General features: G+C 50.0%; 2 protein-coding genes across 12 annotated transcripts in view; one reads left to right on the top strand and one right to left on the bottom strand.

The window, feature by feature from the left end:
• MEST (mesoderm specific transcript) overlaps window positions 1-25629 on the bottom strand; it is a 120701-nt gene that overhangs the window by 68942 nt on the left and 26130 nt on the right. For 3 of the 8 annotated variants that reach the window (XM_082399240.1, XM_082399237.1, XM_082399239.1), the window contains exon 12: window positions 19639-19652. The exons of 4 other annotated variants lie outside the window; for them this stretch is intronic. In XM_082399240.1, the coding sequence (XP_082255366.1) occupies window positions 19639-19652 (14 nt within the window). Of the gene's footprint in view, window positions 1-1215; window positions 5159-19638; window positions 19653-25629 lie in introns of those variants that run through there. One more of the 8 variants, XM_082399247.1, reaches the window with a different exon arrangement.
• Window positions 1-25629, top strand: part of COPG2 (COPI coat complex subunit gamma 2) — a 142459-nt gene that overhangs the window by 110216 nt on the left and 6614 nt on the right. The window lies entirely within an intron of this gene.

The raw sequence follows: 25629 nt of genomic DNA, 5'->3' as shown, positions 1-25629 counted from the left end.
TGCTCCCTCTCTTCCGACACACGCTCATGCTCCTGACTGCCAACTCCTGGTCCACAAAGTGCTGTCCATGGCCTCTGAAAACAGCCATAAGGACCCTATATTTCGGGTCTGCCATTTTGGAAAAGGTTGTTGTTTCTGGGTCCTCTCTGATGTTTCTTTTTCTCACCATGCCCTGTCTCCAGCATTTTCAGTGGGCCTCTACCTCTACCAGCCCATGCTCCTCTGGCCTCATCCCATCTCTCCCAGTTCCTCGCTTGCCTTACCTGCACTGTGCTCTTCCCCCTGCATGGGCTTCCTCTCACCCTGGGTCCAATTTGCAGGGCAAGGTTCCTGGATTCTCCACATCCACTCTCTCCTGTGGGCTCTCTGCCGTCCTCTCCGCACAGTGTGTTCCCTGATCCTCGCAGCAAGCCTCTCCTGCCCTGGCTGCTGGGCGCCGTCACCCGACCTTCCTCACTCTTCTGGCCCACTGGACCCCTCTCCTCTACCACACTCTCTCACCAGTTGGAGACTGCTCATGTGACCTCCTTGGCCCAGTTTCTAGGTCTCTCCTGCTTTGCAGTTACTGCATACACAGCAAAGGAACTGTCCTACCTGAGCCATGTGACATTCTTTAAAGAAGCTACTGTCTGTGCACCTTCCAGCTGGATCCAGTTGTCTCCTCTGCTCTGTGCTCCCTTCTCCGTCCCCCATCCACTGCTCAACTCAGTTGAGTCGTCTCTGCTTCAGGCACACTGTGCTGAATCCTCACGCTCCGCCCACCAACCCACGCTCATGAGCCAGGCTGAGCTTGCCTCCCGGGCCGCACGACCCCACGACATCATTCCCTGTAACCTTTCAGGTTTCCATCCAGACCCCTTGTCACGTACTCTTCTGACACAGCTCTCAGGGAGGCTGCGGCCTCTGATTCTCCGACCTTCTTCTTTCACCGCAGCACTCTCACCTTCTTCCCACCCTCTTGCCCCCACACCTGCCAAACCCACTCCCGACACCACCGCCCTCAGTCTGGACCTGCACAGAGCCCTGGGTCCTGCTGTCCGCCCTCCCTCCCCACTCCAAGCAGTCATCTCTCTCCCAGACGCTCTCCTGCACTGTCCTCTCCCGTCTCTTTTCATGCCCACAGCCCCACACACCCCTTGTATCCCCTGCGCTTCATGACTCTCAGGCATGTGACAATATCTTTGGTCTAATTCTCCTCTTTCTCAGTGCTTGTCATTTGTCCCTTTGAATAGTTTATCCCTCCTCATTTCAGATCTGTGACATCCCCTGCCCTTACGGTCATAATGTCCATCTGTCTTTCCTGCCAACCAGATGTTTCCCTTCTACCTTCCTGCAGCTACTCTCCTTTGTCCTCTCTGGGTGGATTCAGTGTTCTTACCTTCCCTCTTCTTAATGTAGTCATCACCCCCAGCACCGGACTTGTAATCAGTCCACAAGCTCAGTTAAAGTAGATGACTTTCTTAGTGCCCGGAGCTTGACTCATGTGTCCCGCCTCCAACCCCCATCCCCCCATCCCCACTGATCCCAACCCTGCCCTCCCATCCAACCCAGTCAACCCCTACCTGCACCCCAATCCTGATCCCTGTCCCAAACTCCATCCCCCAGGCTCCCACCCCATCCCTGCCAGATCCGTAGTAAAGAGCCTGGCTGAAAAGTTGCACCCTTGCTACAACATTTGAGGCTGTAAGAGCAGTCACTGCTGCCCACCCACTGCCTGCCACCCCTTTTCCCCTCCTCCTTCCCCATTTCTCTGCTCCCACTGGCTGGCCCCAGTACTCTGCACTTCCTTCCAGTTACCGCCGCTGACATCTACCTGGTTTCCTACCTGCTGCCTCCCTCTTCTCATTGCTCCTCTTAGTGGTAACCAGCCTGTCTCCTTCCACCTCTCTCCTCTCTCCATCCTCCCCTGTGCGCCTTCCATAACCTGGTCTGTCTCTGGCAGGTGACTCTCCCTTGGTGCTGCACTGAGGCCCCCATTTGGACATTCCTTCCCAAGACCTTTCCTCGTGGGACCCATTCCTTCCCTTTCCCTCCGTGGCCCAGGGAAAGCATCTGCCTCTTCTCTAGGGCCCATGATCTCATCTTAGTGCTCCCTGATGCCTGTCATCGAGTTGCATTGGGTCATCCCTTCTCCATAGGGGGTGCTCCCTCCTGTGACCTGCTCTCACAGCTTACGCTCTTTCCATCCCCTGCCCTGCCATGTTCTCTCCTGAAATCATGGGCTGTCACTGGTCTGGTCCTTCCACTGGCTTGGGCCACCGTTTCCCTTTAGGCTCCCTTTTCCTTAGTCTTGCTCTGTCTCACTTTCCTTCCTCTTCTCTCTTCCCTTTTAATCAAGCCATTGCCCACGGGACTTTACACCAGGCCCCTACTTCCCTGTCTTCTCCTTCCCTCACCTCCACTGCTTCCATCTCTCTTCCTTTGGACCGAGGATGCAACCCTGCCCATCGCCTTGCTCTCCCACTCCCCAATAACATGTCCAGACCCCCCTCTTTCCCTCTAGGCCACGATCCCCTCACAGCACCCATGTGCAGATCTTAAGACCCTCCAATTGCCCCCCCGTCCCATCCGGCCTTGCTCCCTCTGTTGTTTGGGTCCAGCCTCCCAAACAAGAGTCCCTCACCTTCCAGCCATTTAGCATCCCACCCATTGCTCTCTCCCCTTGTGGCTCTTTCCTGCCCACATTATCTTCTCAGACTAGACCTCTAATACCCCACTGGCTTCACAGGTCCCAGCCGTTCCCCTGATTTCCCTGTGCAGAGTCTTTCTGCCACTTGCTAACCTCCATTCTTCAGCACCTGATAAATAGCAGAAGCATGGATTTGGTGACTGATGACAAATGCTGTTACCACCTTAGTTCCCACCCATTCCTGTGCCACTTCTAAGCATGCTTGCTACCTGCACACTGGATTCCACCTGGTCCTTTCCAGTGTCCCTGAGGATACCTGCTAGTAGTTTGTGTGCAGGGTCTATCTGATGGTACAGCACTGCCCTGTCCTCTGTGTCACCAGTCATTGTGGCCCTTTCCCCCTTGCTCTGAGGGCCTTGGGTCTTCAAAGGCCCAGGCAATGGTGTCTCAGCTCTGCTTTGCTCCTGCCATCTGGCATCATTACCACACAAAGCCTTCTTGCCTCCTTAGATCTCCCAAAGTCCCAGACTGGGAGCCCTTCAGGCTGCCCTGCTCTTCTCTGCAGTGCCCCCTTTACCTGTTCTGAGCCCCGAGCATGTTCGTGACGTTCTTTCCCCTCTTCACTGCCACCCGTTCCTTTCTTTTCCCATCGACTTCCCTGACCCAGCTCATATCCCGCAGACACCTTTCATGGCTGCCCAAGATGCCAATGTTTCTCTTTCCAGGCTGGCTGCCACTGAACTGGCTCGGCCCCTCATCCACCTTTTCTCCTGCTCTTGTCTTCAGGAGCCCCTCTGCTTCCTCTTCAACATCTCATCCTACTTCCTCTACCAGCTGCCAGTCATGTGACACATTCCCTAATCTTTCCCTTCTTCTTTGACCTGCCTTTATGTTCCCCCATTGCCAGCTTCTTGGTCCCCAGCATGCTGTACTGAACCCAGGCTGTCTGAATTCACACCAAAGCATGCTACTTTTGGGGCCTACCATTTTGGAGAAAGTCATTGCTTCTGGGTGCTCTCTGACCTTTCATCATCTCACCATGCGCTGCGCTGACAGGGCTGTCTCCAAATTTCCAAAGAGCCACTGCTTCTACCATCTCAACCTCCTCTGGCCTCACCCACCTCTCCCGAGTTCCTCGCGTGCCTTACCCTCGCGGTGCTCTTCCTCCTGCATGGGCTTCCTCATGCCCTCGACCCACTTTCGGGAGCACAGTACCTAGATTCTCCACATCCACTGTCTCCTTCTAGCCCTTTGTCATCCATCTCTTGATGCAGTGTGTTCCCAGATCCTCTCAACAAGCCTCTCCCGCCCTGGCTGCCGGGCGCCATCGCCTGCAGTTTCTTACTCATCTGGCCCGTTGGATCCCCTCTTCTCTCCATACCCTCCCACCTGTCAGAGACTGCTCACCTGGCCTCCTGGTTTCAAGGTCTCTCCTGCTTTGCTTCTCTACTGCAACACAGTAGAAAACTGTCCTACCTGAGCGTGTAACATTCTTTCAGCTACCATTGTGAACCTTCCGGCTGGATTCAGCTGTCTCCTCGGCTGAGTGCTCCCTTCTTGATTCTCACCTGCTGCTCAACCCAGTTCAGCCCTCTTTGCCTCAGACACAGTACTGAATCCACAGACTCTGCCCGCCAACCCATACTCAGCCCTGTGGACCTGCGCTGTGCTTTCCTCCGGGACCTCGTAAAGGTTGCTCCCTGTAACCTTCATGCTTCCATCCAGACCCCTTGTTGCATACTCTTCTGACAGCTCTCGGGGAGCCTCCCCCTCTGACTCTCCTCCCCTCTTCCTTTCACTCCAGTACTTCGACTTCTGCCTCCCTTCTGCCTGACATCATCCTGTTCGGTCTCGAACGGCACAGAGCCCTGGGTCCTGCTGTCTGCCCTCCCTCTCTCCTCCTCCCTCTGCAGCAGTCATCTTTCTCCCAGATGCAGTCCTCCGTGTTGTGTCCCATCCGTCTGCCCTTTCTTCACTGTGGACATCTCGCCCAGAGCTCTCTGCTCAGATGTGCACAACCCACCTTCCTTTTGGTCGCCGTTCCCATCTCTCTCAGCCCTACTCCTCAGGTGTCCTCAGCTCAGGGACCACCACCTTGTTGCCCACCCTCTCTACCGTGGGTGGTGAATCCTAACCTGCCCTCTCATTCCAGGTCCTTTGTTGGCTACATCCATTTGTTTGCTGTCTGCTTGGTCTGGGTCCTTTTCCCTTATTTCTGACACTCTTGACTCTGATGCCTCCATGTGCCCGACTCGGGCTCATCTGCTCATGCGTCACCTCTCTGCCCAGCTGTCCACCCTGCCCCTTCCACCCAGTGATTCTCACCCGAGGATGCGTGACCCCCAAGGCAGCCTATCAGCCTCATTATCCCGGTGTGTTCTTGTGCTTTCCTTTTGGGATTTTTTTGATTTCTCTTTGTATTGAGCAGAGTACTACTCACTGTTCAGATGTTTTCATGGAACTCTCTTGGGGCCATTGCCCACAGCTTCTCCTTGGGTGAAATCCACCCCGCCGTCCCCATGATGATCCCTGCAGGGGAAGCCCAATGTGACCTCCTGGGCTGCACTCTCCCTTGCCCACCTCTAGCCTCCCATTGGTTGCTATTGACACTTCTTCAGAATCCCCAAATGGCCCCAGTCTGACACTGGTCAGTACTCTCAGAACCACCACATTCCCTTACGCAGTTACTCACTGACACCCGCCAGGGCATAAACCTCAGTCTGCATCAGAGTATTGTTCTTTTCACACACACATCCCACACGTCTTCCACCCATCCTCAATGACGCTCAGGCATTGGGGCAATATCACTGGTCCAAATCTGGTCCTTCTTGGCACCTGCCATTGTTTTTTTCCCTACTTTACCCTTCCTCATAGCAGGCCCACGACATTGTCCCCCTGCAGAGCCTTGCCCCAGTGGTCTTCCTGTCCCTCTGTGGTTCCTGCCAAGCAGACCTTTCCCTTCCTCCCTTCCTGCAGCTACTCTCCTTTGTCCTCTCTGGGTGGTTTCACTGGTCTTCCCAGTCCTGTCAGCCTGTAGTCATCACCCCAACACTGGACATGTCATCAGTCCAGAAGTGCAGTTAAAGTAGGTGATATTCTCGGTGCCTAGAGATTGGCTCATGTCCCTCCACCAACCCCCTTTATCCCAGCCCTGCCCTCCCATCCAACCCAGTCAAACCCAACCCACACCCCCACCCCAACCCTGTCCCCCCTCCCCACCTCCCACCACCATCCCCTCACACACCCACTGATCCCAACCCCATCACCAACCCAAACCCCATCCCCAGCCCCACCCCCAGCTCCCTCCCCGCCCCCAGCGGATCCGTAGTAAAGAGCCTGGCGGAAGAGTTGCACCCTTGCCACAACATTCGAGGCTGTAGCAGCGGCCACTGCTCCCCACCCCCTGCCTGCCACCCTCCACTCCTCCCTCCCCAAGCCTCTGCTCCCACTGGCTGGCCCTGAAACTCTGAGGTTCCGTCTGGTTGGCACCTCTGAGATCTGCCTTGATTCCCACCTGCCCACCTCCCTCTTCCCGTTGCTCCCCCGTTGGTGTCCAGCCTGGGTCCCTTCTGCTGTGCTCCATTCTCCATCCTCCCCTGGATGCCTCCCATCACCTGGTCTGTCTCTGGTAGGTGACTGCCCTGTCGTGCCACATCAAGACCCCATTTGGACATTCCTTCCTGTGACCTCTCCTCACGTGATCCGTTCCTTCCCTTTCCCTCCCTGGCCCAGGGAAAGCGTCTGCCTCTTCTCTAGGGCCCATGATCTCATCTCAGTGCTCCCTGATGCCTGTCATCGAGTTGCATTGGGTCATCCCTTCTCCACAGGGGGTGCTCCCTCCTGTGACCTGCCCTCACAGCTCACACTCTTTCCACCCCCAGCCCTGCCACGTTCTCTCCAAAACCATCTGCTGTCTCTCGTCCAGTCCTTCCACTGGCCCAGGCCACCATTTCCCTTTAGGCTGCCTTTTCCTTAGCCTGCCCCTGTCTCACCTTCCTTCCACTCCTCTCTTCCCTTTTAGTTAAGCCATTGCCCACAGTTCTTTACACCAAGCTGGCACTTGCTCCTCTTCTTCCTTCCCTGGCCTCCACTGCTTCCATTTCTTCTCCATCAGCCCCCGTGATGCACCCCTGCCAGATGTCCTTGACCTCGCACTCCCCCTTGACAGAGTCCAGATCCCCTCTCTGCTCTCTTTCCCTCTTGGCCACATTCCACTCACCACGCCTATGTGCAGATTTTTGAGGCCCTCCTCTCACTCTCCATCCGTTCTGCCTTGTTCCCTCTGTTGTCCATCAGATCTAGCCTCCTGAATGAGAGACCTTGACCTCCCAACCCCCCATTATCCCACCCCTTGCTCTCTCCCTCTGTGGCCCATTGCTGCCCACATTACCTTCTTGGACTAGACCTACGACCCCCACTACTAGTGAAGGTCCCTCCTTCCTTGTGTAGAGTCTCTCTGCACATGCTAGACCTCCACCTTCTCCAGCCCCCACCGGAAGAGCAGAAGCACAGATCAGCAATCACTGCAAAATGTCACCTGCACCTGATTCTGACCCTGAGTCCCTCACATGTTTGTGAGCTTCCTCCCCAGCCCCCATTTACTGCCACCGGTCCCCTTCTCTTCCCATCAACTCCCCTGAACCAACATGCATCCCACAGACCACCTTGTATGGCTGCCAGAGACTCTAGTGTCTCTCCCTTTCCAAGCTGGTTGTACATAGAACTGACTCAGCCCCTGTCCACCTTTTCTCCCACTCTTGTCTTCCACAGACCCTCTACTTCATCTTCAGCTTCCCCTCCATCTGCCAGTTCCTGGGTGGATTCAGTGGTCTTTTCCTTGTCATCTGCTCCCTTCTGCCATGAAGCTCCACCTGTTGCCAGCTTCTTCCTCTTCAATGTGCGGCTGTGACTCCTTCTGCTCTCCCACTGCTGTTTCTAGTCCACCCTTTTGGAGAAGGTTGATGCTTCTGTGAGCTTCTCCCTGACCTCTCACATCTCCCCATGCCCTGCACTGACAGAGTGGTCTCCAGCGTTTTCAATGGGCCAGTATCTCTGTCTCCCACCTCATTCTCCTCTGGCCTCCTCCCACCACTCCCGTTTTCCTTGCTGGCCTTACCTGCTCTTTGCTCTGCCTCCTGCATGCCCTTGGCTCATTCCTAGGGGCAAAAGTTCCTGGATTCTCCATGTCCACTGCCACCTACAGGTTCTGTTCCATCCCACTCTCGGTGCAGTGCTTTCCTGACCTTTTCAACAAGCCTCTCCTGCCCTAACCCTAAGGATCCATGGCCAGCCCTTTCTCACTCTTCCTGCCCTGTGGACTGCCTCTCTCTACCATATTCTCTCACCCTTAGGAGACTGCTCACCTGACCTCCTACCTCCTGGGCCCAGTTTCTGGGTCTCTGCTGCTTTGCAGTTACTGCATACATAGCAAAGGAACTGTCCTACCTGAGCCATGTGACATTCTTTCAGCTACCATTGTGCACCTTCCAGCGGGATTCGGTGGTCTTCTCTGCTGTGTGCTCCCTTCTTGATCCACCACCTTCTGCTCAACCGAATTCAGTCATCTTTGTCTCAGAAGCAATGTACTGAATCTGCACGCTCCATCCACCAACCCGTACTCACTCCCTGTGGACATACTCTATGGTTTCCTCCTGGGCCCCCAAAATGTCGCTCCCTGTAACCTTTCATATTTCTATTCGGACTCCTTTGTTGCTTATTTTTCTGACACAGCTCTTGGGGAGCCTCTTCCTCTGATTCTCCTTTTTCCTTTCACAGTGGCACTTCTGCCCTTCTCTTAGCTTTGCACCTGCCAACCCCACATGCTACACCATGGTTCTCAGTCTCGTCCTGCAGTGGTGGGTGCTGCCTTCCGTCCCTCGTCTGCTTCTCCTCCATCCCTAGCAGTCGTCTCTCTCCAGATGCTCTCTTTCATTGCAGTTTACTGTCCCACCTGCCCCTTCCTTCTGTGTGGACATCCCCTCCGGTGCTCTCTGCTCACATACACACAACCCAACTTCCTTTCAGTCACCACTTCCATCTCCCTCAGCCTTACTCCTCAAGAGTCCTAAGCTCAGGGACACCATGCTTGCAATCCACTCCCAACTGATTGACAGTAATCCCCCTCCCCCTCCCCCAATCATTCCAGGTGCCTTGCTGGCTACATTCATTTACTCGCTGTCTCCCTGGTCCTGGGTCCTTTTCCTCCACGTCTAACACTCTTGACTCTGATGCCTCCATCTGCCCGACTCGGGCTCATCTGCTCATGCGTCACCTCTCTGCCCAGCTGTCCACCCTGCCCCTTCCACCCAGTGATTCTCACCCGAGGATGCGTGACCCCCAAGGCAGCCTATCAGCCTCATCTTCCAGGAATGTTTTTGTGTTTTCTTTTTTGATGTTTTTGTTTTGAGCAGAGCACTGCTCACCCTCAGATGTTCTGACAGGCCTCCCTTGGGGTCCATGCCCACAGCCCCCCTTGGGTGAAATCTACCCCCCCCCCAACCCGGGGAAGAATCACTGCTGTGGAAGCCCAGCGTGCCTCCCTGGGCTGCACTCTCCCCTTGCCCACCTCTAGCCTCCCATCGGTTGCCACTGACCCTTGTTCCTCAAGGATCCCAGCCCTGCCCCCACTCTGACACTGGCCCGGCACTGTCCTCCTGGAACCACCACATTCCCTTCCATATTAACTCACTGACACCTGACGTGCCCCAAGCCCCTCTCAGAATTAAAGCATTGTCTTTTTTCACACTCCCTCCCCCCACCCCCTGCCAGTCCCTCCTGACTCCATCCTTTATGGCTTTCGGGCATTGTGACAACATCTTTGGTGCAAAAGTAAACCTGGTTGTTCTCGGCACTTGCCACTGTCCCTTTCCCCAGGTTACCCCTCCTCATGTCAGACCCACGGCACCGTCCCCCTGGAGAGTCTTGCCCCTATTGTCCTCACCTCCCTCTGTGATTCCTGCCAAGCAGACCTTTCCCTCCCTTCCTGCAGCTACTCTCCTTTGTCCTCTCTGGGTGGATTCACTGGTCTTTCCAGTCCTCTCCTCAGCCTGCAGTCATCACCCCAACACTGGATGTATAATCAGTCCAGAAGCACAGTTAAAGAAGGTTTTCTCAGTGTCTGCAGTTGCATCTCCCTCCCCAGCCCACCTCCACTCCCAGCAATCCCAACCCTGTCCTCCCATACAACCATGTCAAACCCGACCTGCACCCCGACCCCAACCCCATCCCTACTCATTCCCCGAACTCCTCCTTCCCCGCCCCCAGCTCCCTCCCCGCCCCCAGCGGATCCGTAGTAAAGAGCCTGGCGGAAGAGTTGCACCCTTGCCACAACATTCGAGGCTGTAGCAGCGGCCACTGCTCCCCACCCCCTGCCTGCCACCCTCCACTCCTCCCTCCCCAAGCCTCTGCTCCCACTGGCTGGCCCTGAAACTCTGAGGTTCCTTCTGGTTGGCACCTCTGACATCTGCCTGGATTCCTACCTGCCCACCTCCCTCTTCCCATTGCTCCCCCGTTGGTGTCCAGCCTGGGTCCCTTCTGCTGCGCTCCATTCTCCATCCTCCCCTGGATGCCTCCCATCACCTGGTCTGTCTCTGGTAGGTGACCGCCCTGTCGTGCCACATCAAGACCCCATTTGGACATTCCTTCCTGTGACCTCTCCTCACGTGATCCGTTCCTTCCCTTTCCCTCCCTGGCCCAGGGAAAGCGTCTGCCTCTTCTCTAGGGCCCATGATCTCATCTCAGTGCTCCCTGATGCCTGTCATCGAGTTGCATTGGGTCATCCCTTCTCCACAGGGGGTGCTCCCTCCTGTGACCTGCCCTCACAGCTCACACTCTTTCCACCCCCAGCCCTGCCACGTTCTCTCCAAAACCATCTGCTGTCTCTCGTCCAGTCCTTCCACTGGCCCAGGCCACCATTTCCCTTTAGGCTGCCTTTTCCTTAGCCTGCCCCTGTCTCACCTTCCTTCCACTCCTCTCTTCCCTTTTAGTTAAGCCATTGCCCACAGTTCTTTACACCAAGCTGGCACTTGCTCCTCTTCTTCCTTCCCTGGCCTCCACTGCTTCCATTTCTTCTCCATCAGCCCCCGTGATGCACCCCTGCCAGATGTCCTTGACCTCGCACTCCCCCTTGACAGAGTCCAGATCCCCTCTCTGCTCTCTTTCCCTCTTGGCCACATTCCACTCACCACGCCTATGTGCAGATATTTGAGGCCCTCCTCTCACTCTCCATCCGTTCTGCCTTGTTCCCTCTGTTGTCCATTGGACCCAGCCTCCCAGACAAGAAACCCCTCTTTCCCCAAGGCCCCACCCTCCCACTGCTTGCTTTCTCCCTCTGTGCCCCTTTGCCACCCATGTTATCTTCTCAGACTAGATCTCTGACACCCCACAGGTTTTGATGGTCCCCCCTCTCTCCCAACTTCCTCGGGTGGAGTCTCTGCACCACATATTAGACCCCCACCCTTTCCAGCCCCCCCCTGGAATAGCAGATGCATGAATTCAGCGATCATTATGAAATGTCACCTCCACCTTGGTTCCTGCTCACTCCTCCATTTCTGAGCAAATCTGCTACCTACACACTGGACTCCATCCACATGTGTCCATACCAAAGTCCTTGAGAATACCTGCCAGTGCTTTCTGTGCAGGGTCCATCTTAATGTGCAACAACTGTCCTGTTTCCTCAGTTCCACCCCTATCACTAGGTCCCCTTTCCCTGCTTGCTTCTGAGGGCCCCAGGTATTCAAGCACCCGGGCTATGGGGTCTCAGCTCTGCTCTGCTCCTGCCTTCTTGCCCCAATACCACACATGCCAGTCCTCTTGCCCCCAAGATCTGCCAACATCCCCAGATTGGGATCTCTTCACATGGCCTCCCCCTTTTCCATGGTGCCCCCTTTACTATACCTGAGCCCCTAGCACCTTCATGAGCTTTTCTGCCCTCTGCTGTCCCTTTCTCTTCCTGTTCACGCCCCTGATAAAACTCGCTCTCAGGGTCCACCAGTTCATGGCTGCTCCAGACTCCACTGTTCCCTTTTCCCACGCTGAGTGTGGATGGAACCTTACTTGGCCCAGCCTCTACCTCTTCTTTCACTGTTGTCTTCGAGAGCCTCTCTGCTTTACCTTCAAAGTCCTGTCCTGCTTCTCCTACCACCTGCCAGTCATGCCACAGATGCAGTGGTCTTTTCTTGACACCTGCTCCCTTCTTGACCTGCGCTCATGATCCCTCCATCGCCATTCTCTCCATCTCCAGTGTGGTGTCCTGAATCCATGTGCTGTCCCAATTCACCCCTAAGCACTCTTCCTTTTTGGGTCCACCATTTTGGAGGTGGTCATTGCTTCTCTAGGCTTCTCTCTGACCTTCCATCGTCTTGTCACACATCTCCCAGGTTCCCTGCTGGCCATACCCACACTGTGCTCTTCCTTCTGCATGGGGTTTGTCACACCCTTGGCCCACTTTTGGAGGCAGAATATCTGATTCTCCACATCTGCTTCTTCGGGTTCTTCGCAATCCGTCTCTTGAGGTAGCGCATTCCCTGAGCCTCTCAGCAAGCCTCTCATTCCTTAGCTGCGAGGGTACCATCACCTGCCCATTCTCCCATTGGAGCCCCTCTCCTCTACCACACTCTCTCAGTGGTTCCAGACTGCTCACCTGACCTACATCCTGGGCCCGGTTTCAAGTTCTGCCTTGCTTCTCTGTGGCATGCACAGCAACGCTTTCAGCTACAGTCTGTACCTTCCAGCTGGATTCAGTTGTCTCCTCTGCTGTGTGCTCCCTTCTCAGTCCCCCATCCACTGCTCAACCCAGTTCCATCACCTTTGCCTCAGACACTCTGTACTGAATCCTCACGCTCCTGTCCTGTGAACCCAGACTACCCTGTCCTCCTAGGCCCCCCCAATGTAACCTTTCATGTTTCCATTCAAACTGTTTCATACTGACACAGGTCGTGGGGAACCCTTCCCCTGACCCTCTGACCTTTACCCCTTCACCACAGCACTTTTGCCTTTTGCCTTCCCTCTTGCCTCCACACCTACCAACCCCAGTCTCCCCCTGCACAGAGCCCTGGGTCCTGCTGTCCACCCTCCTTCCCTCCTTCCTTCCTTCTCCTCCCTCCCAGCAGTCATCTCTCTCCCAGACGCTCTCCTGCACTGTCCTCTCCCATCCCATCTGCCCCTTCCTTCTGTGTGGACATCCCCTCCGGTGCTCTCTGCTCACATACACACAACCCAACTTCCTTTCAGTCACCACTTCCATCTCTCGGCTTTATGTCTCAAGCATCCTCAGCTCTGGGACCACCAAGTTGGCACTTCACTCCTGACCCATTAACAGTAATTCCAACCCACCCTGTATCATTCCAGGTGGCTTACTGGCTACATTCATTTACTCGCTGTCTCCCTGGTCCTGGGTGCTTTTCCTCCATGTCTGACACTCTTGACTCTGATGCCTCCATCTGCCCGACTCGGGCTCATCTGCTCATGCGTCACCTCTCTGCCCAGCTGTCCACCCTGCCCCTTCCACCCAGTGATTCTCACCCGAGGATGCGTGACCCCCAAGGCAGCCTATCAGCCTCATCTTTCAGGAATGTTTTTGTGTTTTCTTTTTTGATTTTTTTGTTTTTGTTTTGAGCAGAGCACTGCTCACCCTCAGATGTTCTGACAGGCCTCCCTGGGGAGGAATCACTGCTGTGGAAGCCCAGCGTGCCTCCCTGGGCTGCACTCTCCCCTTGCCCACCTCTAGGCTCCCATCGGTTGCCATTGACCCTTGTTCCTCAAGGATCCCAGCCCTGCCCCCCACTCTGACACTGGCCCGGCACTGTCCTCCTGGAACTACCACATTCCCTTCCATATTAACTCACTGACACCTGACGTGCCCCAAGCCCCAGTCTGCATTAAAACACTATTCTTTTCACACACCCCTCCTGCCCCCCCCCATCCTTTATGACCCTCAGGCATTGGGACAATATCATTGGTCCAAATCTGGTCCTTCTTGGCACTTGCCATCGTTCTTTTCCCTACTTTACCTCTCTTCATTTCAGACCCACGACACCGTCCCCCGCAGAGCCTTGTTCCCATGGTCCTCCTGTCCCTCTGTGATTCCTGCCAAGCAGACCTTTCCCTCCCTTCCTGCAGCTACTCTCCTTTGTCCTCTCTGGGTGGATTCACTGGTCTTCCCAGTCCTCTCCTCAACCTGAAGTCATCACCCCAACACTGGACGTGTAAGTACCAGAAGTTCAGTTAAAGTAGATGATATTCTCAATGCCTGGAGCTTGCCTCATGACCCTCCCCCAGCTCCCCACCCCCACCCCCATTAATCCCAACCCTGCCCTCCCGTCCAACCCCATCAAAGCCAACCCACACCCTAACCCAGTCCCTCCCCGCCCCCAGCGGATCCGTAGTAAAGAGCCTGGCGGAAGAGTTGCACCCTTGCCACAACATTCGAGGCTGTAGCAGCGGCCACTGCTCCCCACCCCCTGCCTGCCACCCTCCACTCCTCCCTCCCTAAGCCTCTGCTCCCACTGGCTGGCCCTGAAACTCTGAGGTTCCTTCTGGTTGGCACATCTGAGATCTGCCTGGATTCCTACCTGCCCACCTCCCTCTGCCCGTTGCTCCCCCGTTGGTGTCCAGCCTGGGTCCCTTCTGCTGCGCTCCATTCTCCATCCTCCCCTGGATGCCTCCCATCACCTGGTCTGTCTCTGGTAGGTGACCCTCTTGTCGTGCCACATCGAGACCCCATTTGGACATGCCTTCCTGTGACCTCTCCTCACGTGATACGTTCCTTCCCTTTCTCTCCCTGGCCCAGGGAAAGTGTCTGCCTCTTCTCTAGGGCCCATGATCTCATCTCAGTGCTCCCTGATGCCTGTCATCGAGTTGCATTGGGTCATCCCTTCTCCACAGGGGGTGCTCCCTCCTGTGACCTGCCCTTATGCTTATTCTCCCTTCTTCCCCTGCCCTGCCACATTCTCTCCGGTACCGTCTGCTGTCTCTCATCAGGTCCTTCCACTGGGTTTAGTATTGCCTTCCCTTTAGGCTTTCTTATACTCATCCTCACCTCATCTCACCTTCCTTCCTCTTCTCTGTTCCCTTTTAATAGAGCCACTGCCCACAGTTCTTTACATCAGGCCCCCACTCCCCCCTCTTCTCCTTCCATCACCTCCACTGCTTTCGTCTCTCCTCCCACAGGCCCCAGAATGCACCCCTGCCCATCACCTTGCTCTCCCACTCCCCGATGAATGACATGGTCTGGATCCACTCTTTGCCCTCTTTCCCTCTAGGCCACGATCCCCTCATGTACAGATTTTAAGATCCTCCTCTCTCTCTCCATCCCATTCTGCATTGCCCCCTCTGTTGTTTCCTGGATTAAGTCTCCCAAACAAGAGTCCCTTACCCCTCAAGCCTCTACCATCCCACCCACTGCTCGCTCCCCCTGTGCCCCTTTTCTGCGTACATTGTCTTCTCAGACTAGACCTCTGACACCCCACTCCTTTTGAAGGTCCCCCTCCTTCCATGTGTGCAGTCTCTCCACCACATGCTACGCCTGCACCCCCCCTTCCCAGTGCCCCTGGTGTAGCAAAAGCTCAGAATCGGTGATGGTTGGGAAATGACAACACAACCTTGGTTATCCCTCACTCCCCTGCCATTTTAAGCATATTTGCTACCTGCACTCTGAACTCCAACCACTAAGTCCATCCGAAATCTCTAAGGTTACCTACTAGTGGTTTCTCTGTAGAGTTCTTCTTAATGTGCAACGACGCCCAATTTCCTCAGTTTTACCACAGTCATTTCAGGAGATGGACCCCATTTGTTCCTGAGGGCCCCAGGTCTTCAAATGCCCAGGCTGTTAGGTCTCACCTCTGCACTGCACCTACCTTCTGGTCCCAATACCACACATCCTACCCCTCTTAACCCTGAGATCTGCCAAAGTCTCCAGATTAATAGCTCTTCAGGCTGCCTTCCCCTTTGCACCCTGAGCCCCTCACACACTCGTAAGGTTCTCTCCCTTCTCCTGTGATGCTTGTCCCTGTTTCTCTTCCCTGCCACCCCCTGAGCAGCTCCCCTACCACTGTCAGTCATGAGAAGGATTCAGTACTCTCTTCCTTGACTAGCCCTAGCCCTCATGCTCCCAGGATGGCCAGTTTCTTTGTCCCCAGTGTGCTAATACTAAGTCCGTCTGCTGTCCAAATTCACCCCTAAACACCCTAACTTTTTGGGTCCACGACATTGAATGAAGAAGGTCATTGCTTCTGTGTGCTTCTCTGTGACCTTTCTTCTCGCCATGCCCCATCTCTAGCGTTTTCAATGGGCCACTACCCCTACCAGCTCATGCTCCTCTGGCCTCATACCACCTCTCCCTGTTCCTTGCTTGCCTTACCTGCGCTGTGCTCTTCCTCCTGCAAGGGCTTCCTCTCACCCTTGGCCCACTTTTGGGGGCAGATTCTCCATACCCAATCTCTCCTTCTAACTCTCTGCCGTCCCTCTCGGTACACTGTGTTCCCTGATCCTCTCAACAAGCCTCTCCTGCCCTGGCTGCTGGGCGCCATCGCCTGCAGTTCCTCACTCTTCTGGCCCATCGGAGCCCTCTCCTCTACCACACTCTCAGTTGTTGGAGGCAGCTCACCTGACCTCCTAATCCTGGGCCCAGTTTCTAGGTCTCTCCTGCTTTGCTTCTCTATGGCACACACAGCAACACTGTCAGCTACTGTCTGTGCACCTTCCAGCTGGATCCAGTTGTCTCCTCTGCTCTGTGCTCCCTTCTCCGTCCCCCATCCACTGCTCAACTCAGTTGAGTCGTCTCTGCTTCAGGCACACTGTGCTGAATCCTCACGCTCCGCCCACCAACCCACGCTCATGAGCCAGGCTGAGCTTGCCTCCCGGGCCGCACGACCCCACGACATCATTCCCTGTAACCTTTCAGGTTTCCATCCAGACCCCTTGTCACGTACTCTTCTGACACAGCTCTCAGGGAGGCTGCGGCCTCTGATTCTCCGACCTTCTTCTTTCACCGCAGCACTCTCACCTTCTTCCCACCCTCTTGCCCCCGCACCTGCCAAACCCACTCCCGACACCACCGCCCTCAGTCTGGACCTGCACAGAGCCCTGGGTCCTGCTGTCCGCCCTCCCTCCCCACTCCAAGCAGTCATCTCTCTCCTAGACGCTCTCCTGCACTGTCCTCTTCCATCCCATCTGCCCCTTCCTTCTGCGTGGACACCCCCCTCTGGTGCTCTCTGCTCACATACACACAACCCAACTTCCTTTCAGTCACCACTTCCATCTCCCACAGCCTTACTCCTCAAGAGTCCTAAGCTCAGGGACACCATGCTTGCAATCCACTCCCAACTGATTGACAGTAATCCCCCTCCCCCTCCCCCAATCATTCCAGGTGCCTTGCTGGCTACATTCATTTACTCGCTGTCTCCCTGGTCCTGGGTGCTTTTCCTCCATGTCTGACACTCTTGACTCTGATGCCTCCATCTGCCCGACTCGGGCTCATCTGCTCATGCGTCACCTCTCTGCCCAGCTGTCCACCCTGCCCCTTCCACCCAGTGATTCTCACCCGAGGATGCGTGACCCCCAAGGCAGCCTATCAGCCTCATCTTTCAGGAATGTTTTTGTGTTTTCTTTTTTGATTTTTTTGTTTTTGTTTTTGTTTTGAGCAGAGCACTGCTCACCCTCAGATGTTCTGACAGGCCTCCCTTGGGGTCCATGCCCACAGCCCCCCTTGGGTGAAATCTACCCCCCCCCCCACCCGGGGAAGAATCACTGCTGTGGAAGCCCAGCGTGCCTCCCTGGGCTGCACTCTCCCCTTGCCCACTGCTAGCCTCCCATCGGTTGCCATTGACCCTTGTTCCTCAAGGATCGCAGCCCTGCCCCCACTCTGACACTGATCCAGCCATCCCTTCTTGGGACCAACACAGTCCCTTCCATCTGACACACCCCAAACTCCAGCCTACTTTACATAGTTATACTTTTCATTTTCTTAGGTCTGTCTTCCCTCTTAGTCAAGAATCATTGTTGAATGTGACTTTAATTCTTTTTACTTAAACTTCCGAAACCATCCCACATTCATTCCATTGTTTAATTTTACTTGTTTTCAAAGTGCTTAGTGTTCACTGTGTTAGAATAGAACCCTGGAAATCTACTCATTGCAGCCCTCATTCTTTTCTATATTTAATATTTTGCAGGACATGCTCTAACCTTTTCCTCTCATCCCTCATTCCTCTACTCTGCTCTCATTGCCAGACACTTTTAATTTCTCTCTCTTCTAGATCTTGTTGAAAACTTGAACCTTCCTTGAACTCAGCTATTAAAAGGTACATATAGCCTTAACCCCCTCTTTTCAACCTGATTTCACTCTCATTCCCATTTAATATTTTCTCCTCTTTCATAAATACTTTGTATGTTTTAAGTTTATATACTATATAACAAGTTTGGCAAGATTCTCTGTTCTACCACCTTATTTTACCCACTCTTTGCTATTATCCCCATCATGTGTTGGTTTTACTAGACTCTAGTTTTGTCATTGTCTTTCTGTAATCCATGCAGTTTTCCTCTCCTTTGTTGTTCCTCTATTTCCATTACTACTGAATAAGGTCATTTTCGTCTCATTTTTGTTTCTTCTCATGGAATCCTTTAGTCCTATGTGTAACTCTAGTTTTGCGTATCTATTTTGTTCCTCTTTCTCTTCTCTGCCATATTTTAACCCCCTAGTCAACCCGTCCCTGTTCCGTAATTCGTCCAATACCACTTACGAAGTTATAAATCCTTTCTAGATGTGGATGTGCAGTTTTCAGTTCCATTCCATGACACCCTTTCCCCCCGTCAGCTGAATTCCCCTTTATCCATGTCTTAACTTCTTTTTCCACTTTGCCTTTTTCTAATATTCCACTCTACTGCATGTAGTTGCCTTCTGACTTGTTTCCTTGTTTCCATCTGCCTTCACTTTCTTCAGTACTTTTCGCCTGTCTTTAATCCTGTGTCCATTTCTGCCCTCAATAAAGATCTCCTTATTGTGAAACTGTTTTACCCTATATTTTATCTAGTTACTCTGAAATGTTTTCTTATGCATACAGTGCTCTTTTTACTTGGTTTCTATCACCTATATTCTTCCTTGTTCCATCAGATACAGTTATAGTGCCAAACCTTGTTTTTCAGTATGTCATTCCTCACATGATCTTTCCCATCTAAAGTTAAATTTTGCTTTTCCACCCATTTTCTTCTTCTTTTTTCCCTATTCTACCTTTTATTAACCATCTATATATACTGAGTAGGTACCATTCTCATACGCTCACTAATACCTCCCTCTTTGGTTCCTCTTTTTGTTCTACATTCATTGCTCAATCCATTTCTGTATTTCTTCTTTTTACATATTTTGCTGAATTGCTTTGGTTTTCCATTTATTCCTTGGTAGGACCGCTGCAATTTGTGTTGTTTTAGGTCCACTTCACTGAATTTATCTCTGACCTTTCTGCCGACTACACTTTTTTATACAAACGTACTTTCCCACATACTGTCCTTCTTATGTCTCATTTCCAGTTATCACTTTATCTCCCCCTTTTCTTCCTTTAATAAATGCCTCACCACACAGTTCTCTTCCTGGCTCAACTGCTTTATAAGTACAAGCAATTTTCATTATCCTTTCTTTAAAATATGCTGAATAGCACTTTTTCTTAGTAAATGGTTATATTGCAATATCTCAAATTTGAAAAGGCCCATAACCATTTTCCTTTAAAAAAAAATCCAACATATCTTCTCAACCATCACAAAAATGCTATTATAAAAACTTTTAAGTATTTCGTATAATATAAACCATTTTAAAGAACTACATAATTATTTAACATAAAATTCATTCACTAGTGTACATGTTTGTAGTACAAAATGATCCCATACTATGATATAAGACTGTAATTGCATTCTCCTTTTACAATGCATGGAATAATGAAAGGTTCTCAAGAGAAATAACAAATGTATATACATTTTCAAAATGCATTGTATAAATAAGAAACTCTTGGGAAACATTTACTTACCAATTGGCGAATTGCTGGAGTTGTTCCACACATATTATAGGGAAGATGATAGGAATAATGCACAACACATTTAAAAACCTTGAGCATAGGAAGTAAACCTATAGATAAAAGAACTATGTCTGCAGCAAACATATACTATCCCAAACAGACTAAAGTTTTTGCTAGCACAAGAATGCTAACTCACTGTACCAAGCACATGGTGATATGTAGGTAAAAACTTCTCATGTTAACAAGTATTTTGGTAATGTGAGTAGATAGCTGGTGATACCTGCATTCCTCATTCTGGTCTCAGTAACATTTGCCATTTTGTGCCTTGCATATTACAAACCCAGCCTAATTCATACATCCCTTCTCTAACCAGCATCTTCTCTCCCTTCCTCTTTCCTCTTTTTTTTATACGAGTCTTTGCAGTTATTTCTTTCACTTTCAGCCAGTCCTAACGTGACTCCTTAACTTCTCGGCAAACTAACATCACACTTACAGGCAGGTCTTCCATAACTCCTTTTGACTATTTGCCCTACCAGATCTTAAACATTCTCCTTATCTTTCACCCACAGATTCTATAATATATCAATAAATGCACTGTTATTCTCTTGAGATTGCCTCATCATGATCCGCAACCACTCCTCAACCAATAGCATTCATTTGCTCTACTAGAAAAAGTATCCAATCCACACCTTCTAAAAGGTCAATCAGTGGTGATGTCTTTAAGGTTTCCACCAATGCCTTCTTGTCAAGGTTTATCTTAATCCATCTCTTTCTAACCTTTCTTAACAAGCGATCACTTCAGTCATAAATTTCCCACGAAGACTTCAAGAGCCAGCCTACCCAAGTCCTGCTCTTTTTCAGGGCCCGGATCCTCTTTCATTCTATATTCGCAGTTCAGGGACCTGAAGGTTCTGTGTTTCTTTCATTCATAACTGATCTGTCTTGTTGCCATTCCATCTACTCAGAACTACTGTCTAATTCACACAATGTCCCTTTACTTACTTGCCATCCTCTCCTATTTTCTTTTTATTCTGTCATGACCTTTGGCCTTAGTATGGAGCAAAACCCATTTCTCCCATCAGTATGACTATTCAAATAATGTCTTTCCATCTGCAAGGAACTTGAACATTGCTCTTCTATCCGTTTTCTCCTTTTCCCCTTTCTCCTTTTGCTGCAAACTCCCTACATTTCCTCCAACATTCCTTCTTCTTTCAGCTATATCATTCCAGTGAATCTAATCATCTTTTCTGGATATGTACACTTTTAATATTCAGCACTCACAATTCAACCTTCATCCATCTTCCTTGTTTCCTGCACTCTATACTGAAATCTGTTTCCACCCTCCATTGAGTCTGGATTTTCCCAGGATTTCTGCTCTGGCCCATTTTAAGTCCAATCACATTTAATTGCTCTCTAACCTCTCATTCTATTGACTACACTGATTGCTTCAAGTCTTTTTCCAACAAAGCTTTCTGGGCAGCAACACATCATACTGCAGTTCTTATTTGGCGGTATTCTCACCTCTTTCCTTAGCTGGTTGATATCTGGCTTACCGTACAATCCTTCACTGAACTTTTAATTCTGATCTCTCTGTGCTCCTCATCCTGGCCCTCTTTAATGCCCTTCCTTGTTTAACATTTTGCTAAACTGCATGCTCTGCACCACAGCCTATATCCTACACTCCCTCTCCTTACTTAGATTTCAGCCTCCATTTTTTTCTCTCTCTCTTTTTAAAAATACATCTCAGCAGTTTCTCTCACAGCCAGTCCTAACATGATACTTTAATTTCTGAGCACTTTAACATCATACTTCAACAAGCTCTTCCTGAGTTCCTTTGACTATTTGCTCTGTCATATATATGAACATCTATAATATTTTGGGCTTCCATCTGTAATCATAGTGAGGGGTACATTAGTCTTCTCTTGAGGTGCACTCTTGAGGCGCACTTCTACTCACTTCTTACCAAATGCAGTTCATCCTTTGACCAGATAAACGACCCATCTACACTCTCTAGTTGGTCAAACCAGCGTCTTTCAGGTTGCTATCGATGCCTTTTCATCAAGGTTCATCCTAACTTCCCCCTCTAACCATTCTTATCAACCAAGCCCTTTAATTAAAATGTTCTGTTCCCCCAAAATTCATATACTTACTACCCCACTTCTTTATATCTTAACTTTATGCTATATTTGGTTGAGATTTTTTTTAAAGAAATACAACAGTGCACATATAATTGAGACTTCCTTTGTACCACTTAAGAACCATTTACCTCTTTCCCTTCTAAGAGAAAATCACTAAATACTTAAATACTTATCCTCATATATATTTTATACTTTTCATAAATATTCATATATCCATAAATAATATGTAATGCTCTCTGAGGGATATATATATATATATTCATTCTTAAAAAAATTTTTTTTCCCAGCAAGACTTTAAGTGCTAGTCTACTTTCTAACTCCTATTCTTTCATATGCAGGCCTTTACTTCTCTCTAGTTATATACACCACTCATTGTCATCTTTAACACCAAACATTTTTAACCAGTTAGACCCTTTCTGAGATCTGACAGATTTCTCCATTCCAAGTCTCTTCAATTCACATCTTATTTGCCTTTTTGCTACTCTGACTACTGAGAACCCTACTCTAATGCATGCAATGCTCCCATTATTTAGATGAAAACCTCCTCTTCTTTCTTATTCTGTTATGCTCTACCATATCTTAACTATCCATTTCAGCTACTATCCTATATCATAGCAAAGGGTACAGTAGTTTTCTAGTGAGGTTTACCTCCCTAATGATTCCCAACTACTCCTCAAGAAATACAAATAGTCTTCTCTATAGACAAACCACTGGCCCATGCTCCCTAACTGGTCAATCCTGATGTGTTTTAAGATTACTAACAATGTCTTTTTAGGAGAATTCATCTTAATAAAACTGCCTTAAACCTTATTATTAACCAAGCTTTTAATTAAAAAATTTTACCCACAGCATTAAGAGCTAGTCTACTCTATAATTCCCATTTTTATCCAGGTCCTTGAAACTCTGTTAGATACACCACTCATTACCATTGGGCCTTCCCATCCAATTTGAACATTTAAGGAAATCTCCATTCTGAGTCTCTTTAGTACACACCTGATCTGTATTGCTGCTATTCCATTACTCTTAAGTCTTCTCTAGTTCGTATAATAGTCCTTTATTCAGTTAACAAACTCTCTTTTCCTTTTTATTCCATCACAATCTTGGTCTAAATATGGTTACCATAACTACCACCAGTCAATAGATACCATTCTTAAATCATCCGTTCACATCTGTGGGAAGCTTCACTTTGCTCTTCCATTGCTTTCCTCCTGATCCTTATTTTGCCCTAGAGAAACATGCTGCCTTGTCTTCTGTGCCCCTCCTTTCAGCTTCCACCTACATTCACATCATTCTTACAGATTCAGCTGTCCCTTTGGGCTAGATACTCCCCTAATGTTGGACACTCACTGCTCCAGCCCTGCTGTCTTCCCTTTGTGTCCTACACTCTTTACTGCATTTGTTTGTATTCTCGGTTTAGCATAAACTTCATAGGATTCCTGCCACTGGCCTGCGTTTTATGTCCATCCCACTTGGCCTGTTTCTGACCTTTCACTCTATTGACCACACCCATTGCGTCTAGTATTTTTCCAAAAAAGCATCCTGGACAGCAAAACTTTAAACTCCAATTCTTACTTTGCTACATTTTAACCTCACTTTCTCTCATTCATACACAACTCTGACAAAATTCCAATTCCCATTTCCTAATCTTCCCATTTAGACCTCTTCAGTGTCCTTCCATATTTATTTTTCTACACTGCATGTTCTGCACGCTAGCCTAATTCACACACACTTTCTGCTTATTTAGTTTCCAACCTCCATCTTTTGCTCTTTCCTTCTTTGCTATTTTTTCATACAAGTCTCCTCAGGTGCTTCTCTCACTTACTGCAAATTCTAATATATTTCCTTAACTTCTGAGTATATCTTTAATGTCCCTCTTATGGGACATTCTTTCCAATTTCCCTTTGGAGAATTCCCCCATATAACCTTTCATAGTGATGAATGCATATTCTTTTTGAGGTTTCCTCCTCTCCTGATCCCCACTCTGTGCCTCACTCAAAACCAATTTTCTACTCTTTAGATAAGCCTTTCCCTTAGATAGCTTCTAACCTGTCTTCTTCCTTTCCATCGTGGTCTTTGGCCCAGCTGTGGTGCCTGTGCCTCCAGGTGGTATCAGTGACAATTTCTATGTCAGTATTAAGTGATACCTTCTCATCTGGCTGGCAGCAATTTTAACTTTGCTGTTTTACTCCTTTTTCTTTGTTTTGCCTTATTAAAAACTGTACCTTATATTCAGCATCCCTCTTTCATTCAGAGACTGTGTATGTACATATCATTCCCATAGATTCAGTAATCTCTTCTAGATAAACGAACACCTCATATTCAGCAGTCACTGTTCAGACTCTGTACTGGATTATACAGTTCCGGCCACGCAGCCTCTCTCTTCCACACAGCTTCCTGAGTGGCTCCCCTTCATAACCTCAATTCTTATTTAGCCACATTCCCTCCTTCCTCTCTCTCTTTGAGTGGCTGCAATCTAGATTAACATAAAATCACTCTATTAAAGTTCCTACTCGCCCATGTGCCAGGATTTCTCACTCTGGCACTCTTTAATGCCCTTACCCATTGGCCATGTTACTCTCCTGCAAGTTCCCCACCCGAGTCTAATTCACATGGCCCTTTTCCCTTTTTTAGTCGTCATTCTCTCCTTGTCTACTATCCTTTCTTACAAGTCTCCTCAGTTGCTTCTCTAATTTTCAGCTAATCCTAATATGGCAGCTTGCTAGCAAAGATTTTTTAATCGGGATTACTCTTAATCTGCCTTTGTCTAAAGCAGTGGCTCTCAAACTTCAGTTTGTTAAAATACAAACTGCTGAGCCCCACACCCCAAATTTCTGATTCAGTAGGTCTAGTGGGGCGAAGAATTACATATTCCTAGGCAGTGCTGATAGAACACATCTTAAGAAGCACTGCTCTAAACTTTCCCCCAACCAAGCCCTTTAATTAAAAATTTCCCACAAAGGCATCAAGAACAAGTCTACTCCTGACTATCACTCCTTTTCAGGCCTCTATTTCTCTCCCATTATATAGACTAGTCATTGCAGTCTGGCTTATACCCAACATACCACTCAGGCCCATTCTCACACTACAGGCTTCCCCATTCTGGGAATCGTTATGGTCCTGTGGTTTTTCTTATTACCACCCACCTGCTCAGAATCGTTCTCTAGTCTATACAGTGCTCCTCTTAGCTTTACCCTCCGCCCCTCCTTCTGTGTCTTTTGGCCCAAGTATGGGATCCTCTCCCTCCAGTCAATACCTGTCATTCTTCAAATGGCATTCTTTTAATCTGGGGGCACCTGTAATGTTGTTCTCCCATTCCTTTTCCCTTGCTACCTATCTGGCCCTAAAGAAATATGCTGCCTTATCTTCAGCTTCTCTTCTTTTTTTTAGCTACCATCTCTGTTTCATTCAAGTGGATTCAGTCTCCTCCCAAACAGCACTCCCTAGCCAGGTTCTCTCCCCAGGAGCTGTCTCTCCACTTTCAGAAAATCTTCACACGACAGAGTAAATTCTAAGGATAACTTTAATGTGGCATTTGCAAGATATTCATTTGTATCTCCCTTTGGTGGTCTGCCCTCCCACGTCTTAATTACATACAGCATAATTTCATCTACCATCTGTACATGAAAATAACAAATGAAGTTTTACTTTTGAGTTGGGCATGATCGCTAGCCACTCAGCTCTCAGTATTAGCCATCCATGCTATAGACCAGTGCTCAGAGATTTATCCTGGTGTCTTTAAGGTTGCTGGCCTGTCTTTATATCAGAGTTCATCTTAATCCATCTCCTTCCAATCCTCCTAGCTAAAACTTCCCACCAAAACTTCCCATTACTTTTTGGGCCCTGTTCTCCCATTGTATATACTGCT

This window comes from Balaenoptera borealis, assembly GCF_965194805.1.
Source record: "Balaenoptera borealis genome assembly, chromosome: 7".
NCBI classification, from domain to species: Eukaryota; Metazoa; Chordata; class Mammalia; order Artiodactyla; family Balaenopteridae; genus Balaenoptera; species Balaenoptera borealis.
The sequence above is the reverse complement of the archived record's forward strand: the minus strand, read 5'-3'. Positions and strand labels throughout refer to the sequence as shown.